The 20,163-nt window shown below is 42.2% G+C and overlaps 1 protein-coding gene across 1 annotated transcript in view; it reads right to left on the bottom strand.

Annotated features, from left to right (window-relative positions):
• The window catches only part of LOC109932115 (clavesin-1-like), an 88,500-nt gene that overhangs the window by 43,758 nt on the left and 24,579 nt on the right, over nt 1-20,163 (bottom strand). The window contains exons 3-4 of the mRNA XM_048595902.1: nt 13,167-13,341; nt 2,004-2,114 (exon numbers count right to left, since the gene is read on the bottom strand). Coding sequence (XP_048451859.1) covers nt 2,004-2,114; nt 13,167-13,341 — 286 coding nt within the window. The remainder of the gene's footprint in view (nt 1-2,003; nt 2,115-13,166; nt 13,342-20,163) is intronic.

Below are 20,163 nucleotides of genomic sequence, written 5' to 3' on the forward strand. Positions count from 1 at the left end.
CTACAGTGCAGATAGAGGTCATATAGGCCATTGAGCCAGGACTCCTCACCCCCCCATTTCATATGACTGATCCACCAAGCCTGCATGTTGCTGGATACTTTAGGGCAATTTAGAAATGGCCAATATACCCAACCTGCACATCTTAGGACTGTGGGAGGAAACTGGAGCACCCAGAGGAAACTCACACAGACACATGGAGAATGTGCAAACTCCACACAGATAGTTGCCTGAGGCTGGAATTGATCCTGAGCCCCTGGCACTGTGAGACAGCAGTGCCAGCCATCAAGCTACTGTGGGAATAGCCTTTGGGCTAAATATAACTAGATCTGTGTTATAAATGTATCTTGGGGCTACAGGAAAAAGGCAAGGTGCTCTGTAGCTTACCTCTGAGTCCTCAAAACCTCTTCACCATTACCAAAGCTCAAATCAGGAAAACAACAGAACTGACCATTCACTTAGCTGGTCACAATCCCAAGAACACTTCAGAAGGTGAATTCCATCAGGACAGAGTGGGTTATTTGAGTGACATGGGGTTCAGATACACTCCCCCTACAAGTGGCACACACGTCTGCAGTATATACTAACTACGGAAAGCAGTAACACAGTTTGTGACCTCAACACCAACCAGCCCTCAAGCCTTTATCACTAAAATAAATGAGTAGCGGTGATGTGGAAAGATCATTATTTGCACATCATACATCATCCTGACTTATGCAGATTTTGCTCTTCCTTTGTCAATAGAGAGGTGGTATTCTGGAATTCCCAACCTAAAACCATTACGAGATCTCCATCTTCAGAGGGACTGTAGAAAATCAAGGAGGAGGCCACACCACAGCTTTCTCAGGAAAGCAGGATTGGGGTAGTCAAAGAGAGAAACAAGTTTGCTGCCAGCAGCTCAAAGCAGACTGCACCGATTCCCTGGGAGTGAGGTACAATCACAGGCTACAACCTCCAGGATCTCTCCAACATCCTGCGATGAATCAATGTAAAAACCACGTGGGTCACGCAGGTCCAGAGGCTACCTGCCTCACACTGTACTCTGTGTCGTGCTGTTACGTGGCAGACAAATAGCTCGCCCTTCTAAACCATCTCCTTGCCAATATTACCCAAAACCCAAGGACAAAGTAAGTGTCAAGACCCAATTGGCACTCTGAAAATATTTTGAAATTAAAGACCTAATTATTAACACAGGCATTAAAAGTACCTGAAATCATGCCATTTTACAAATGAAAACATTTCTTCTTCTTAATATACAGTACACACGCAACATAGAAATCTTTACAATTGATTGGAAAGTCAATCAATTTCATGAAACGAGACATTCTGAATTTACATATTCACCTTTGAGTTAGTTTAAAACTTGTCCCAATAATTGCACTGCCTATATCCAGGATGGCAGTTAACTATCAGTTTCTTTCATATGCACCTTGGTGACTGTATACACTATACTAACAATGGCACAGTTCACAGATAGAGTTATAGATTCATACAATGCAGAAAAGGCCCTTCAGCCCATTGGGTCTGCACCAACACAACGACGACTAAAAGTGCGCTAATCCCAATTTCCGTCATTTGTCCCATATCCCTGAATGTTGTGATATTTCAAGTGCTCATCTAGAAATTTTTTTAGAGGTTGTGAGGTTTCCAGCCTCCACTACCTTTCCAGGCACTGTATTTCAGATTCCAATCACCCACTGAGTGAAAAAGCTTTTACCCAAATCTCCTCTGAATCAGGCAGCAGTTTGCAATGTACCAATGCAAAAATTAATGTAGCATTCAGAGGGTTAAAATATAGTCTTTCCCTCATTACCCTGATTGCAACCATCATTTAGAATGGATGCATAGACACGTGTGAACTGACCATTTGCAGCTTCCTTTATGTTTAATTTTGCCTTCCACTCCCATTCAAGTAAGCAGAGTTTTATTTTCTGAAACATACTTGCAAATGAATTGTTAATTGCCATGCTGAATCAGGTTTGCCATCTGACTGAAATGTTAATTACCCTTTTCCTGGTCTTGTCTTTCAGGAATGGCTTTATAATGGTGTATAAAGCATGGATATACCAGGGCTGGTTCACAAAGTGGATGCCTCCAAAGCGTGCGGGGAAGCTGTCCTGTAAAGGTGAGAGTTCGGAATCCAATAATTAGTAAGGTAAAATCACAGAAGAGTCAAACAAAGTGAACTCAGCATCACTGAAAGCTTAATGTGACCTGTCTAATTCTGAAAAGTTTTTTCTGTTGTTTATACAGTTCTCAATCCTCAAACCACACTGTTGGAACTATTCTCAGGCATGCACATCAGTGTAAGTTATTCTATCGACATTTCATGTCCTAAGTTCCTGCAGTTAAGTGTCCAACATCATAAAGCCTCAGTTATTTGATCGCGTTTACAATGTTCGCCTATGGCCAGAACTCATAAAAGGGGTATTGCATTCTGATAAAACAAACAAGGGAAAGATTTAAAAAATTAAAAGTAAGGCCTTGGGTAGTGTTGTAGAACAGAGAGACCTAGTGGTTCAGATACGTAATTCATTGAAGTTTGCATTACATATAGGCAGGATGGTTAAGAAGATGTTTAGCATGCTTGTCTTCATTGCTCAGTCCTTTCAGTATAGGAGTTGGGATGTCAAGTTGAGGTTGTACAGTATGTTAGTGAGGCCTCTTCTGGAGTACTGTGTGCAGTTCTGGTCGCCCTGTTATACGAAGGATAGAGAAGATCCAGAAGAGATTTACTAGGCTGTTGCCAGGAATGGAGGGTTTGAGTTATAAGTTAAGGCTGGATAGGCTGGGCCTTTCTTCATTGGAGCATAAAGGTTGAGGGATGACCTTGTAGAGGTTTATAAAATCATGAGGGGTATAGATATTGTTAATGATAGCTATCTTTTCCCTAAGGTGGGGGAATTTCAAGATTAGGGGGCATATTTTCAAGATAAGAGGAGAAATGTTTAAAAAATACATATGGGGCAATTTTTTTTCCACAGAGAGTGGTTTGTGTGTGGAAATGAATTTCCAGAGGATGTGGTAAATGCAGGTACAGGCACAACGTTTAAAAGACATTTGGTTAAGTACATGAATAGGAAATGTTTGGAGGGATATGGGCCAAGCGCAGGCAGGTGGGACTAGTTTAGTTTGGGATTATGGTCAGCATGAACTGGTTGGACCAATGGGTTTGTTTCTGAGCTGTATGACTCTATGACTTCCTTCATGTGATTTATATGAATTTAAATTGCCTCTTGAAGCATATAACAAGCGAAGGTGGCCCTGAGCATTGGGGAACTGCCTCATAGTATTTTAGTGTGAGACACTGTCCATGAATTCTTATGTCACTGAGCTCCTATGGGTGTTTGTCTAACGCCGATAGACACAACCCAATCAGGAGAGTGGGGTAGAGAGGGAGGGTGGGGGGGTGGGGGAGGTAGATGGTGTGGGGATGTTGCCTGGAGGATTCATGCTCATTTACTTTAGTTGAGAGCGTCAGTACAGAATGAAGATCTGGCTGGAGACTCCCCGCAGCTGGTTTGGACAAAATAAGGAAAGTGATACTACAAGAAATTACTTGAAAAATGTAATTCGTTAGCCCACAGAGAGAACAGAAATGGCTTTTGAAGTTGGAGTTCAAGCCAAGGAGAACAAACAAAACCAAGACATTTCATATATTCAAAAACAACAACCAAACCTAATACTATTTTCCACAAGCATTTGTAAGGTGAAGAATTATCACAGAATTTCCCAGCATATGTAAATATATGAAGATCAACATCAACATTAATGCTGCCAACATTACACCACCGGAAGCCCTGTGGGGTAAACTACAAGGCCAGGAAGGTGGTGGTAATCTAAACTTTTAGGAGAAACTAAAATTTCGATGAATAGAAACATTCACCTAGAATCCTGTTATCCTTGTGAGGATGCCCGATAACTCACTTCAATAGGTAACTGGGGTCAAGTTCATGGCATGCCCTCAATCTACAGTTCTGTTGAAGAGCTCCATTAGATTGGATATGGCTCACTTTTCAGAAAACTAGGCAGCCCCTGCTCGATTGGCATCACACACACAAACATACCCTCTCTCCATGTTCAGTAGCAGCAGTGTGTACTATCTACAAGATGCACTGCAGAAATTCATCAAAGATCCTCAGACAGCACCTTCCAAACTCATGACCACGTCCATCCAGAAGGACAAAGGCAGCAGATATATGGGAACACCATCCCCTCCAAGTTCCCCTCCAAGCCACTCACCATCTTGACTTGGAAATATATCACCATTCCTTCACTGTTGCTGGGTTAAAATCCTGGAATTCCCTCCCTAAGGGCATTGTGGGTCTGCCTACAGCACATGAACTGCAGTGGTTCAAGAAAGCAGCTCACCTCTACCATCTCAAGGGCAACTAGGGATGGGCAATAAATGCTAGCCCAGCCACCGACACCCACATCCCATGAGTGAATAAAAGATCTCTCCTCAATGTGTACATTTTCTATGATCTCACTTATTCTACCCTGTGTTGGATTTCAGCAATGTTCCCACCTATAGATAATAAATTCAATAGACTGCAACTATTGGGATTTTTTTTCTGCTTTTTAAATTTCATTTTGCAATCTTCCAGCACTTTAACTTCAGTCATTAACTTGTCAGGTATTAGCTTTGTGCTACTGCTTTTATTAAATCATAGACGGAAGGCCCATTCCAGAGATTTGAATACATTCGGAGATTGTTTTCAGATCCAGAATGAGAGAGTACTGTGCAAAGATGGTGTGACATTAAACCGTCAATCCTTCAAGCCTCTCCCATGAATATTAACACCCAAGAGCACCTCCAAGCGAAAAGTAGTAAGGTGCCTTCACTGATCGAGCCAACATTTATCTCTTAATCAACAGAATTTAACCAGTTAACCTGAACATACATCACTCTTTTTTCACTGTTTGTGGAACATTACTTTGTAATCTGATTGTTGCATTTCCCAACAGTAACCACAGGCTAGGAGTATTTTGGGATACCAGGAAGTCCAGATAAATTTAAATTCTTACTTCTTTCTAGAAACAGAGGCTAACCTGGTGTACCATTGAAATATCTTATCTAAGGAAAGATGAAGTTGAGCAGGTTGGGTCTGTACTCATTGGAATTTAGGAGAATGAGAGATGACCTTATTGAAACACAAGATTTTAAAGCGACTTGACAGGCTAGATGTGGAGAGTTTGTTTCCGCTTGTGAGAGAGTCGAGGATCAGGGGACATCACCTCAGAATGACGGTTCACCTGCTTAAGCAGAGATGAGGAGGAATTTCTTAGAGGGGAATGAATCTGTGGAATTCTTTAGCACAGAGGGCTGTCACAGCTGGGTCATTCAGTACATTCAAGGCTGAGATAGACAGGTTTTTATTCACTAAGGAAACCAAAGCTTATGGGGAAAAGGCAGGAAAGTAAAGTTGAGGATTATCAGACCAGCCATTGATCTCATTGAATGGTGAGGCAGACTCGCTGGGCTGAATGGCCTACTCGTATTCCTGTATCTTATGATCTTATGGTCTGATTAACTCATTGCTTTGCCACCCGCCCACAGCAATTAATTGGCTACTGAAATAAATCTGAAGGAGCAACTACTTTGAATGACAAACTATTTTGAGTACCTGAGTACCTCAATGTGACATAAAATTAGCAGCCGGTGACATAGACATGTTACACTGGATCGTTTGTGTTATTTACACATAAATTACTCTAATAGAGACGTTCCATTACACTTTACCCTCACCAATGAGATACACCGTGCTCTGTAACCAATTCCGAGAATGTCATAAACTCAATTAGTGAGGCAGGTAGCCTCATCATCACATTAAATGTTGTAAAATGGCACTCAGATTAAAGGAATGGTTTGGGAAAAGTGCACACATTCATGGGACAGAATTCGAAGTTTCTTAAATGGCATCTTTACAGGTGGTGGGAGGACGTAAAATTCCTCAGATGGCCTTCCCACCTGGTTCCCAGGCAACTCCGACCTCTCATTAATGTAACAGTGAAGCAGGTGGGGTCTATGCTGGCCTGGCCCCACCTTGTGACAATTGAATCCATTAATTGGCTCATTAATGACACCTTCATATCTGTCTCTTGCCCGGCCTCAATCTTAAGGCAATCCTGCATTAACCCTGGCAGGGAAGGTTATCGGGGTGCTTCGATCATTGGCCTTTGTTCTACGTCAAACGCCATCTCCCCAACAAGGTCTGGCCCATGTGGATGCTGTCCTCTTCCGCCAATCATAGCCTTTCGACTCAGTACCATCCCGGAGGTGCCAGCCAATCAGAACAGTCCTCCCTCCTGATTAACAGGAGTGTTAAGTGGCTGTACAGCACTCAATATTGGCTGCAATGACAACAACTCTTCAGGGGTAGTGTGGGAAACCCCATCATCTACTATATCCTTAGCATACAGCATTGTTAATAGGCCACACTAAACTGATATTTAATTTAATCCAATAACATTCAATAGATCAAACAGAGTGAAAAAATCACTTACAGCTGACAGCTGTATAAGTGGACAAATATTAATATTTAAGAGGAATCTTGCATCACCAATTTTCTAAAACATAATTGTCTCAGCAAATTTAACAGAGACATACACTCTGTGATCATTCCGGCTACACAGAAGGAGGTTACTTTGGTAGGATGGTGACTTTTAATTTCTCCCCAAACATTTTTCCATTTTCAGTCAGACCATGAATGATACAGGAAGAAATGGGCCAAATAAATAGTAAAATAAGAATACTCGCTTGCATGTGGAGACACAAAAATACATTTCAGCAATACTTTTAGGCTTGTTCATTATGATTTTTTTGAATAAAAGATGTAACAATGATTACCTTAAATCTTACATAAACAAAGAAGTGCAGACAGAGTCATTGAATTGTACAGCACGGAAACAGACCCTTTGGTGCAACTCATCCGCGTCGACCAGACATCCCAATGTGACCTAGTCTCATTTACCAGCATTTGGTCCATATCCCTCTAAATCCTTTCTATTCATATACCCATCCAGATGCCTTTTAAATGTTGTCATTGTGCCCACCTCCACCACTTCCTCTGGCAGCTCATTCCATACACACACCACCCTCTGTGTGAAAACATTGCCCCTTGGGTTCCTTTTAAATCTTTCCCCTCCCATCTTAAGCCTATGCCCTCTAGTTTTGGACTCCCCTACCCTAGGCAAAAGACCTTGGCTATTCACCCTATGCACACCCCTCATGATTTTATAAACCTCTATAAGGTCACATCTTCGTCTCCAATGCTCCAGGGAAAATAGCTCCCATCTATTCAGCCTCTCCCTACAGCTCAAACCCTCCAACCCTGGCAACATGCTTGCAAATCTTTTCTGTACCCTTTCAAGTTTCACAACATCCTTCCCATAGAAGGGTGAGTAGAATTGTACGCATCATTCTAAAGTGGCTGAACCAATGTGCTGTACAGCTGCAACATGACCTCCCCACTCCTATACTCAATGTTATGACCAATGAAGGCAAGTGTGCTAAACGCTTTCTTGACCACGCTGTCTACCTATGATTCTACTTTCAAGGAACTATGCACCTGCACCCCTAGGTCTCTTTGTTCAGCAACACTCCATAGGGCCCTAGCATTAAGTGTATAAGTCCTGCCCTGATTTGCCTTTCCAAAATGCAACACCTCACATTTATCTAAATTAAACTTCATCCGCCATTCCTAAGCCCATCAGCCCATCTGATCAAGGTCCCATTGTACTCTGAGGTAACCTCCTTTGCTGTCCAATACACCTCCAATTTTGGTGTCAAATTTACTAACCATTCCTGCTACATTCACATCCAAATCATTTATATAAAGGACAAAAAGCAATGCACCCAGATGCTGGAGATCTAAAACAAAAACCTTAAACTGTTACCTTAAATCTTGCTTTGTTGCTTGCCACTTAGTGACCATTGATTTGTTCGTACATACCAAACCACGGAGAACTCTCCTTCTCAACCTCTCTCCTCGTCTGAGGTGTGATAACCCTCAGGTTAAACCAACACCAGTCGTCCCTCTATAAAGAGGGAGTAGCTCTATGGTCTGGTTAGACTGTGACAACTGTATTTTCTTTAACATTCTGCTAGACCATTTCAGTGTGGATAATGGGATGACATTGCAATATAAGTCTCCACTCTCCACTTGGTACATGAAATTATTTATCAGTTTACCCCAGTCCATTTTCAGACGCTATCTGGTTCAGGATACAAATAAACTGAAAATAACACGCTTCATGTCAACGGCGATCATGCTACACATGTTGCTAACAATGACCAATTTCGAGAAGTAATGATGTAATTGGTCACAAGGATGCAATCTTCCCCATCACTGTGAATAGTTATGTGGCTATTTTTGTGCAAGGAGTGGATGGAACGTCGTGTGGATCCCTCCATTTCTATGCTTGATGTGTTTGACTTGCAACACACATATTTGTAAGCCGTTGGATTTCCTGATTCATCCCTGAACAGTACCTGATTAGTTTAATTGGTATCCCAGCAGAACCAAGGGAGATCGTTGCTGCCTCAGAAACAGGACTGCTGAAGAAAGCTTGATCCCAGTATCGTAAGCTAATGTTATTTTTGGGGGAATTTAAAAAACCATTCCGCCATACAATGTACCTCCTCCTTCGTGGGAGAATTCTACTCTTTATTTCTGGTCATCCTTTGGAAATAAAGAGGCAAAATTATTGGAGTATGGGACTACAGGAGGTGACAGAATTAGGGAGGCATAAGGCCCTGCAAAGGAGCAGCTCTCTCTCTTTGAATTCTCCCTCAGTTTGCCACCTTTAGCTCTTTGGTAACCCAAATCCATTCCTGAGTGACCAACTTCAGCCGTCTGTCTGCCAATAGTCTGAGATCAAAGCAGTCTGTTTGCAATTACATTAAATACAGTGGATGCTGGAAAAATGAATTTAACAAAGAGAAAACTCGGGCGATTGTCTGTGTGGAGTTTGCACATTCTCCCTGTGTCTGTGTGGGTTTCCTCTGGGTGCTCCAGTTTCCTCCCACAGTCCAAAGATGTGCATGTTAGGTGGATTGGCCATGCTAAATTACCCATAGTGTCCTGGGACATTAGGTTAGGTGCATTAGCCATGGGAAATGCAGGGATAGGGTAGAGGGTTGGGTCTGGATGGGATACCCTTCGGAGGGTCAGTGTGGACTTGTTGGACCAAATGACTTGTTTCCATGCTGTGGGGATTCTATGAAAAAAAGAAATTGTTGGAGAAACTCAACCGGTCTGGCTGCAGTTGTGGACAGAGAAACAGAGTTTAAAGTTTGAGTCTGATTAACTTCTTCAGAACAAAAAGTTTGCAACTGGGTTAGATGAGTTTCTGACCTCATATTTATAGACTGCTTACTTTCATCTCAATAACATCAGCTAATTTTGCTCTTTCTGAGTTCATCTGGTTTAGGAACCCTCATCCATGCCTTTGTTACATATAAGTTTGACTATTCCAATACACGCCTGGTCCTCCTCCAGGTACTACAATCTAACCTCCACAAACGTAAGTTCTAGTGCCTGGGTCATGTTCTACTGTCTGTGTCTTAACTCAGAATAAGGCCTATTACCCCCACTTGCTTCTGTACTCACTGACCTAGAATGGATCCTGATCAAGCAACACCTGATTTTAAAATTTGCTCCTTTGCAGGGCCTTATACCTCCCTAATTCTATCACCTCCTCTAGTCCCATATTCCAATATATTTGGTTGCTACCATTTTAGATTTCCCTTTTCATGCTCTTAGAATTGTCAAACACTTTAAAATTTCAATTTACATGAGAAGCAAAATATAAAAGTAAATTCTGGCTGCTGTTAGCTTTTGCAAGCGTTTTGTTTAATTTGTTGACTCCAAGAGATATTCTTACCAGTTGATAGTATAATTTAACACATTTACACGACAGATGGATGTGTTCCTAACACCTTTAACTGTTTCATTATAAGTGCAATATTTTACTGAGTAGTTGTGAATTGACAAATAATTAATAACACTCATGTTTTCAGAAAATAATTGTAGCCTTCTAGGTTATATTTCTGGACTTTCAGCACATTACTTTTTAAATAATGAGATGATGTGGAGTTTACTTGGCATGTTCTCATTGATTTCATATTGATTTATCACATAAGCCAAGGACAATAAAGGATCTTCTGCCCTTCTAAAACACAAATCCAGTGTTTGTCCACATATCACATCTGGCCTCCAGTCATTTACAACACACAAATGCCAACCCACAACCATCACTAATAAGAGACAATCTAAACACCAGCCCCTTGATATTCAATCATTCAATGGTGTTACCATCACTGAATCCCTCACTATCAACATCCTGGTGGGTTAACATTGATGAGAAACTCAACTAGACTCCCTCCCATCCCCCACCACTCACTGCACAAACACAGTGGCTACAAGAGCAGGTCAGAGGCTGGGAATACTGCAGTAACTCACCTCCTGACTCCCCAAAGCCTGCCCACTATCTGCAAGGTACAAGTCAGGAGTGTGATGGAATACTCCCCACTTGCCTGGATGGGTGCAGCTCCAACAACACTCAAGAAGCTCGAAACCATCCAGGGCAAAGCAGCCCACTTGATTGGCACCACATCCACAAGCATCCACTCCCTCCACCATCACTGACACTCAGTAGCAGTAGTGTGTACCGTCTACAGAAAATTCACCAAAGATCCTCAGACAGCACCTTCCAAACTCACAACCACTTCCATCCAGAAGGACAAAGACAGCAGATACAGGCGAACATCACCACCTTCAAGTTCTCTCCAAGACACTCACCGTCCTGAGTTGAAAATACATTGCTTTTAATTCACTGTCACTGGGTCAAAATCCTGGAATTCGCTGCCACCTACCCCCTCCCCCCCACCAACCCCACCCCCACCAAGGTCATTGTGAGTCAACCTACACGCAGACTGTAGCAGTTCAAGAAGACAACTCACCACCACTTTCTCAATGGGGCAACTAGGGACGGGCAATAAATGCTGGGCCCAGCCAGTGACACCCACATCCTATGAATGAATTTTAAAGAAAGTCCCAGCATGTCAAAGTTAGTGTAAAGAACTGACATACAACTGGTTTCTCCCCTTTTTTCTCTTCATAGAAAATTCCCTAGGTGCAGCAAAGAGGGTTATTAATATTATTTTGCTTTTTCTTGGTCAAACATTTATTTTTTTCAACATCTCTTAGTGGCCGTCACCCATTTCTCAAAACAAAAGAATTCCTCTTGCCCTCGTTTTTCGACCCTGCACAGTGGTTTTCTTTGAAAATTTATCACTGATAAGGTTGAAATTGACAAAATATCTAAAGGGATAAGTGGGGTAGATGCAGGTAAAATGTTTCCCTTGGACAGTCTTTTAATTTTTTTTTGTCCTACAGCCTCTTATTTCGTGGAAAAAAAAATTGAAGTCTAGAACCAGGGAAACAATTTGACAATAAGGGGGACTTTCTATGTTCAGTTCTGGTCATCACATCACAGGAAGAATGTGGAGGCTTTGGAGAGGGTGCAGAAGACGTTTACCAGGATGCTGCCTAGATTAGAGGGTATGAGCTATAAGGACAGGATACAAAAACCGGGGTTGTTTTCTGTGGAGTGGCGGAAAGTGAGGGGAGACTTGAAAGAAATCTATAAAATTATGAGATGTACGGGCAGAGTTGATGGTCAGAATCTTTTTCCCAGAGTTGAAATGTCTAAAACTCAGGGAACATGCATTTAAGGTGAAACGGGGAAAATTCAAAGGAGATGTGAGGGGCAAGTTTTTTACACAGAGCATGGTAGGAGTCTAGAACATGCTGCCAGGGCTGGTGGAAGAGGCATACGACAGGGGTGTTTAAAGGATGTTTAGATAAGCACGTGTATATAGGAGGAATGGAGGGATATGGACCGAGGGCAGGCAGAAGGGATTAGTTTAATTTGGCATCATGTTCAGCACAACATTGTGGGCTGTGGCGCCCATTCCCGTGCTCTACTGTTCTATGTTCTACGTTCTACTTTGAACCAAGGTGAGGAGAATTATTTTTACTCAGAGGTTTGTAAATCTTTGGAATTCTCTTCCCTAGAAGCCTGTGGAAGATCAGTCATTGAGTATGTTAGAGTCAAAACTAATACATTTCGGAATATCAGGAACATAAAGGGAAATGGACACGGTGCAAGAAAAGGCATTGAGGTGGATAATCAGTCATAATTGTACTGAATGGCAATGTAGACTCAATGGGCTGAATGGCCTACTGCTGCTCTTCTGTTTCTTTCACCCACCATTTCTACCAGCTGCTAAATGTGCCCACCATTAAACACAACTTCCTTTGTCTTTCCTCCTTCCCTTTGCTTCCTGTGGGATATTATTGATCATTTTTCAGTGCCCTGATTGACTTGTACTCCTAAATATAAGAAATAGTTTGTTACTGATAGATGTTCTCTCACTCATCCCTGGCCTCAAGCCTTCTGTTTTGCAACTGTTCTTTTTATTAATCCCACAATAGCCAATGCACCTCCAAACTTTCCTCTCTTTTTGCTCCTCACAGGTTAATTACATTACTTTCTTGTTCTTTTGAATAAAGACATAATACGTGGTCTCCCATTTGAACACCATTTTTATGTATTCTAACATTGCGGATGTGTTTACTTCTTCCTTCCTGCTGCATGATCTGGCTTTTAAAGCTCAATGTTCGCATCGTTCAGTTCTTAATACCTGGTTTGCTTCACTTTATTTCCTTTCAGTAGCGCCCTCTGCTTTTACACTTTGATTTTTCAATTAAAATGAAGGATTTGAATACTCCTCATCTGCATTTCTCTATCTTAAATTTGTTTTACTTGTTTTCTCTCTTGGTATTTCTTTCGGATGTACACCATTCCTTGAAAAGCCCACTCTGAAACACCTTGTAAGAATACTCTGGAGGAACCTGTAAAGACATACAATGGCTTCACATAACTCAACTTCAAATTCCTTTCCCTCTCTATTGGAAAGTGGTTAACTTCTGTTCAATGTCCCCTTTGCTGAGTGGAAGTCACTGTGCCTACATACCATTGTGTGTTTGCAATGTAATGAACAGCTGTGTAATGCATTCTATTTCATCAGAAGATTTCACTCTAATCTAGAACCGAAAGAAATATCCAGAATGTTTTAATTATTAAAAAGAATCTCTGACCTGTAAACCCTCTATGGCCAGTCTCAGTATGGTGGGGGTCAGTTTGGAGGCTTGTTTGAATGTGAAATTGCTCCAGTCTATAATTAGCATAAATCCATTTATCTGTAACTCTGGGTCTTCAATAAGGATTTCCAAGGACAGAAGAATAGCTCGGAGAATATCCACAAAGGTATTCCTAAAAAAGAAAACCATACAAGATCAGAGGGATTTGAATTTTTAACCACAGTTTGTGGAGTCAGAAATAATCCATTGATACCTTATTTTGAAACAAAATCATTGCACTGTGCTCCATTTGGGTTTCATTGTTAAAATGTTCCAATTTAATTCAAAGTTCATTTACTTTTTGCATACGACTCAAAAGTAGTGCCTTCCAAACTACCCAGGGATTAAAATCTGAAACGGATGCAGGCAAACATTCCAATAAAACAAATTATCTCTTTTTTTTCTTTGTAAAATAATCCTGAAATATGAGTAAACAGAATTTTGGTTTCATTTGTAATTATTTCATGCTAAATGCACTGAATATTTTCAAATGGTGAAAATGAAATAAAGAACCTATCCAAACTGTCACTTTTTTGACACATTGTGTTAATATAAAGCAGTTTCAGAAAATTTAAAATTGTAGAACCGCTACAGTGCAGATAGAAGTCATTCAGCCCATTACATCTGTACTGATCTTCCAAAGAACATCCCACCCAGACTCAGGCCCACAACCTATAATTCCACATTTCCCATGGCCCAATCCACTTAATCTGCATATGTTTGGACTGTAGGAGGAAACCCAGACAGACAAGGGGGAGAATGGGCAAACTTCACACAGTTACCCAAGGCTAGAATCAAACCCAGGTCCTTGGCACTACAAGGCAGCAGTGCTAACCACTGAGCCAGCGTGCATTTACCATGCATGTGCTGTTAGTTTCGGCTACACAGATGAGAAAATCTCATCAATAAGATAGTGCTCCACCACTTTAGCTATATACTTCTAGCCAGAAAACTGACAAAAATAATTTTTAAAGCTTTTTTTTGTCTTTTGGAGGTAACAATAAACATAAGCTGTATTCAGTGTGGTGACCATAAAAATGATGTCACACTGGCATTTAAAACTCTTGATATAAATCTCACCCATTCTCAGGATGGTACCTTTAATTGAACAGTGCCTATGTTTTTCATGTCAGCAGCTGATCCTTTCATCAAACGTGTAGTCACACGGTCACTGTAAGTCACTCCTGCCTGAATTCAGTGCATTTAAAACTTAATGGCCAAGTGTGATACACGTACAGAGCTTCGTTCTCGTGCTAATTCAGTCTGCAGCCAAGTAACACTCATACAGTTCTGCCAGGCTAGAATTGATTCCTTAACTGGTAAAAAGTAGGATTAACATTTAAACGCTGCAAGAGGCATAATTCCACCTTTGGGAAGAAAGCAGAGTTAACTCTTTATCAGAACACCAGACTCGAAACATTAACTGCTTCCTTCGCAAAGATGCTGCCAGACCTGCTGAGTTTCTCCAGCTGTTTCTTAATTTTATTTTAGATCTCTAGCATCTACAGTTCTTTCTTTTATTTAATGACAGATATTATTCAGTTTCATATTCTATGCTCAATAGATTACTGTAGAAATATTGCAGATAGGTCAGTTTTACATGTGAGCCACACAGACTGTGAGCAGCACAATCCTGTACATCCCACCCTAAACTAAAGACAGATTACACACTAGAGTGTACCTCACACAAAATCCACTCACTTACAGAGATCCATATTGCAAATTGTTCAAACTTTATCATTAAGGGGAGCGTGGCAGTGGTCAAAAGGTCTGGATTCCTGAGACTGCAGTAAGCACGGGGCTGGAGGGGATCAAGTGAACACTGATCCCTGTATCTCTCACTCTTAGTTTGAGCTCTGGCTGTGGAAGCTGAGAGACTACAGAAAGATGACCTTGGCCAAGGACAGGCTGAGGAAGAAAGCCTCTCCAAGCAAGCGGACATATGCTGAGTAGACCAAAGGAATTGGTGCAGTAACGGGAGGATCCAGGAGCCTCAGCAATGTAGGCAATGTGAACGTTCAGGTCCCATTGCCCACACTCTGATCTCCCCAACATTCTCCCAAACTGCACTCCTCAGGTCAATCCAGCTTGCAGCTCGACACAACGTTCTTGCCCCAGGCATCTCTTTCCATCGCTGTGTGAACATCCAACCCTCAGTTTATTGCTCTTGTTCACCAAGCTTCATAGTCACACGCCCTTACACCACATCTAACACACATGCAGATAACAGCGCCCAACTCAGCCTGAAGCAGAGACCCAGGCGTATGCGGGAGAACAGTCAGGGGTTGTTAGGGGGAGTGTGCCCTTCCAGTGCCAGACTGCGCCCATTGGGTCATTCTATGAATGCCCTGTTCCAGGAGGCTGCAGGCATCAGCAACGATCAAGTGTAAAAGTCTGAGCCTCCTGAGGCACCGATGCTCAGCCACTTCCAGCAAGCTGGGCAACTGTCTGTCAGGGATCTCCATGTCATGTGGAGCTACACATGGCTGAGGGGAAGGCAGCTGGTGCTACCGAAGATGGTTCTTTTCAGAGGGTACAAGGCAAGGCTGCATAAAACGTGATGGCGAAGACTGGCATCATGTTTGCAATTTGCTGTCATTCAGTGAAAGCACACTTGCACTGTAATGATTACAGAAATACTGTGAGCACCAGCCTCTCACCTAGACGAAGCTAAAGCTTTCAATTTCACTAGTCACAGACTTCCCTTTCACTGAAGAAAACACCCAATGGTATATTTGCCTGGTTAATCCTTGCAACTCGCTAACACCTTGGGAAATGGGCATAATGGCTATTAAAGTCTGATTGCTTGGTTAAAACAATGGTTAATACCTATTTAAGTCCATTATTTAAATGACAGCTCTGTGCATGCACCAAAATCCAGCTTCCTTTGCCTGTTAAAATCCCCCTACGTTGTCTGTAAAATAACCATGATCTTTGACTTCATAGTGTGTTGATGTACTTGCTGCTATAATTATTTTAATTTGTTGTCCCTTCCTTTCCCTGAGCCACTTTTCAACATACCAGGCTTTTCCAGACCGTAGACGAAGTACTGGAGTTGTCCTATTGCCTGTTGCCGGAAGACAAACTGTCACTTTTCTCATGGTGGAACATCACATTTAGCAGCCTGGCAGTGAACTGATATTTCAAGCATACAGCAAGTGTGACAGAGTCCTGTATTTATTGGTAAATGGATGAAAGTGACAGCCTCAATCAGTACCACAGAGGGATAATGTAAATAGCCCAAAGGGAAATGATATCACAATTAGAATGACAAATAATCTATAACATACTGTCGGCTAAGGTTTCCTTTGAGCTGTTTGCAGTAGCATTGACAATGCTGTGCAGAGATTAATTTTCTCTGGTAATGAACTGCCCATTTTGTGCATAAAATCTTCGTGTGTAAATTTAACACGGTTGATGGTTTGAAATAAATGTACTGATAACTATTACAAGGATTACAAAAGTATTTAATGTGAATACAATTACGAAGTGTAAATGGCAAGGAAAAAGCATTTGCAACCAGCTTCAGCCAATAGCGCCGAGTGAACAATCAATGTTCCCACGGCCACCACAGGGGATTGGAGTTGATTTGATTTGACTTATTGTTGTCACATGTACCTAAGTAGAGTGAAAAGTTTTGTTTTGCGAGCAGTACAGGCAGATCATGGCAAACAAGGACATACAGATCATAGGGTGCTTAGACAGAGCGAGGCATACAAGGTATTAGAGAGGTCCATTCAGCAGTCTAATAACAGCAGGGAAGAAGTTATTTTTGAACCAACATCACAGCTGCTAGTTTTCAGCGAATGTGACTTACTCCACGTGATATCAAGGAGTGGTGAAGGTACTGGATACAGCAAAGGCTGTGGGCCCTGATAACATCTCCAATTTATTACTGAAGACTTCTGCTCCAGAATTAGCTATGCCCCATTTCAGTACAGCTACAACACAATGTGGTGTATATCCTGTCCACAAGGCAAACCAAACCCAGCAATTATCGCCCCATCAGTCTGCTCACAACCATCAGCAATGGGATGAAGGGTGGTATCAACAGGCTGCTCAATAACGTTTGGTTTGCGTTTCACCAGGGTCAACTCCAGACCTCAGTAATAACCTTCGTCCAAACATGGACAGAAGAGCTGAATTCAACTGGTGAGGTGGGAGCTACTACCTTTGACATCAAAGCAGCGTGTGATTGTGTAAGGCATAAAGCAGCTCCAGCTAAACTGGGGTCAGGGGTAAATCGCGGGGCAAGTGCTGCATTGTTTGGTGTCAGAAAAGAAGCAAAAAGGAAGAGAGTTCTGATTTCCTGAAGACCAGCTCCAGCAGCAGCTGGTCCTTAGCATAATGTCTTACACAAACCATGTTGCTGCTTCATCAAACAGCTTCCCTTCTTCATCAGGTTAGAAGTGGGGATGTACACTGATGCCATTAATGTTCAGCATCGTTCATAAGTTGATAGATACTGAAGAAATCTGTGCCATATGCAGCAAGACTTGGACATCGTTCAGGCTTAGGCTAATGAGTGGCAAGTAACACTCCCATTACACAATTGTCAGGCAATGTCTGTCAACAAGGTAGAAACTAACCATCTCCCCTTGACAATCTTCTGACCAGGGGCTCAGAAGATATATGGAAACACCACCCCCCTGCAAGTTCCCCTCCAAGCCACTCGCCATCCTGACTTGGAAATGTATTGCCATTCCTTCACTGTCACTGAGTCAAAGTCCAGCTCACCTCCACCTTCTCAAGGCAACTAGGAATGGGCAATAAATGCTGGCCAGCCAGTAACACCCGCATCCCATTAGCAACATCTCCTATGGGTTGAACACAGGCAGAAGGGAGTAGTTCAGTTTGGGAAACCTGATTAGTATGATGAGTTGGGCTGAAGAGCCTGTTGCCATGCTGTTTGACTGTATGACTCTATGATTGTAAGAGTTCTTTTAGGTATCTAAAAGCTAAGAGAGAGGCAAGAATGGGCATTGAACCACTGGAAAATGAGACTGGAGAAGTAGTAATGGGGAACAAAGAAATAGTGGAGGAACTGAATACGTACTTTGCATCAGTTTTCACAGTGGAAGACACCAGTAACATACCAGAACTCCAAGGGACAGAGGTGAGTGTAGTGGCTATCACTGAGGAGTAGGTGCTGGGGAAGCTGAAAGGTCTCAAGGTGGATAAATCACCCAGACCAGATGGACTACACCCCAGTGTTCTGAAGGAGATCACTGAGGAGATTGTAGAGGCATTGGTGGTGATCTTTTAGAAATCATTGGATTCAGGGAGGGTCCCAGAAGATTAGAAAATGATTAATGTAACACCCCTGTTTAAGAAGGGAGGGAGGCAGAAGATAGGAAACTATAGGCCGGTTAGCCTGACCTCAGTCATTGCTAAGATTTTACAGCCCATTATAAAGGATAAGATTGTAAAGTACTTGGAAGTGCACGGTAAAATATGGCTAAGTCAACATGGCTTCATTAAGGGGAGGTCATCAAATCTGTTGGAATTCTTTGAGAGGTAATGAGCAAGTTAGACAAAGGAGAGTCAGTGGACATGATCTATTTGTATTTCTAGAAGTGCTACACAGGAGGCTGCTAAATAAGATAAGAGCACATGGTGTTAGGGGCAAGGTACTGGCATGGATAGAAGATCGGCTGATGGGTGGAAAGCAGAAAGTGGGGATACAAGGCTCTTGTTGAGGATAGCACCCAGTGATTAGTGGAGTTCTGTAGGGGTCCCTGTTGGGACCAGAACTATTCATGTTTTACATTAACAATCTGTACGAAGGAACTGAGGGCATTGTTGCTAAGATGTCTGCAGATGTCACAAAGATAGGTGGAGGCACAGATAGTGTTGAGGAAGTGGGGAGGCTGTGGAAGGATTTGGACAGGCTAGGAGAATGGGCAAAGAAGTGGCAGATGGAATACCATGAGGGATGGTATGAGGTTATGCACATTGGTAAGAAGATTAGAGGTGTAGACTATTTTTAAAGTGAGGAAATCTTTCCGAAATGTGAATCATAAAGGGACTTGGGAGTCCTGGCTCAGGATTCTCTTAAGGTTAACATACAGGTTCAGTTGGAAGTTAGAAAGCCAAATATAATATTAGCTGTCATTTCAAGAGGACTATAATACAACAGCAGAGATGTACTGCAGAGGAATATTGTGAGCAGTTTTGAGCCCCGTATCTCTGGAAAAATGTGCTGGCCTTGGAAGGGGTCCAGAGGAGGTTTACAAGAATGATCCCGGTGATGAAAGGCTTGCATTTGAGGACCGGGTGATGACTCTGGGTCTGTACTCGATGGAGTCAAGAAGGATGAAAGGAGAATCTGATTGAAGCTTACAGAATACTGAGAGACATGGACAGAGTGGACGTGGAGGAGATGTTTCCACCCGTAGGAGAGACTAGGACCGAAGGGCACAGGCTCAGAGTGGAGCGATGACCCTTTAGATGAGGTAGAATTTCTTCAGCCAGAGGCTGGTGAATCTGTGGAACTCATTGTTGCAGAGGATTGTGAAGTCCAGGTCATTGAGTGTATTTAAGACGGAGAGAGATAGGTTCTTGATTAGTAAAGGGAGCAAAGGTTATGGGGAGAAGGCAGGAGAATTGGGTTGAGAAACGTCAGCCATGATCAAATGGTGCAGCAGACTTGATGGGCCAAATGGCCTAATTCTGCCCTCTATCTACGGCCTTAGTCTTATAGTTGGAGAGATTAGCAAATGAAAGCTATGGGCTTCATCACTTAGAAGTACAACAGGTGACGAACTACCATGTGCCTTATGATAACTTAAGGTGATCAGTTCAGACCAGCACTGACATACCTTTGTATTTTTCTATTTCTCATTTTTGTTTCTGTTAGGATCTCTGCGAATAGAATTGGTGGTAGACCAAGGACTCTGTAACAGCTGGCAAGAGAGAAGACACATTCAGCCACAAAAACAGGAAATGCTAGAAA

Source organism: Rhincodon typus, chromosome 4 (genome assembly GCF_021869965.1).
Source record: "Rhincodon typus isolate 14 chromosome 4, sRhiTyp1.1, whole genome shotgun sequence".
In the NCBI taxonomy this organism is placed as follows: Eukaryota; Metazoa; Chordata; class Chondrichthyes; order Orectolobiformes; family Rhincodontidae; genus Rhincodon; species Rhincodon typus.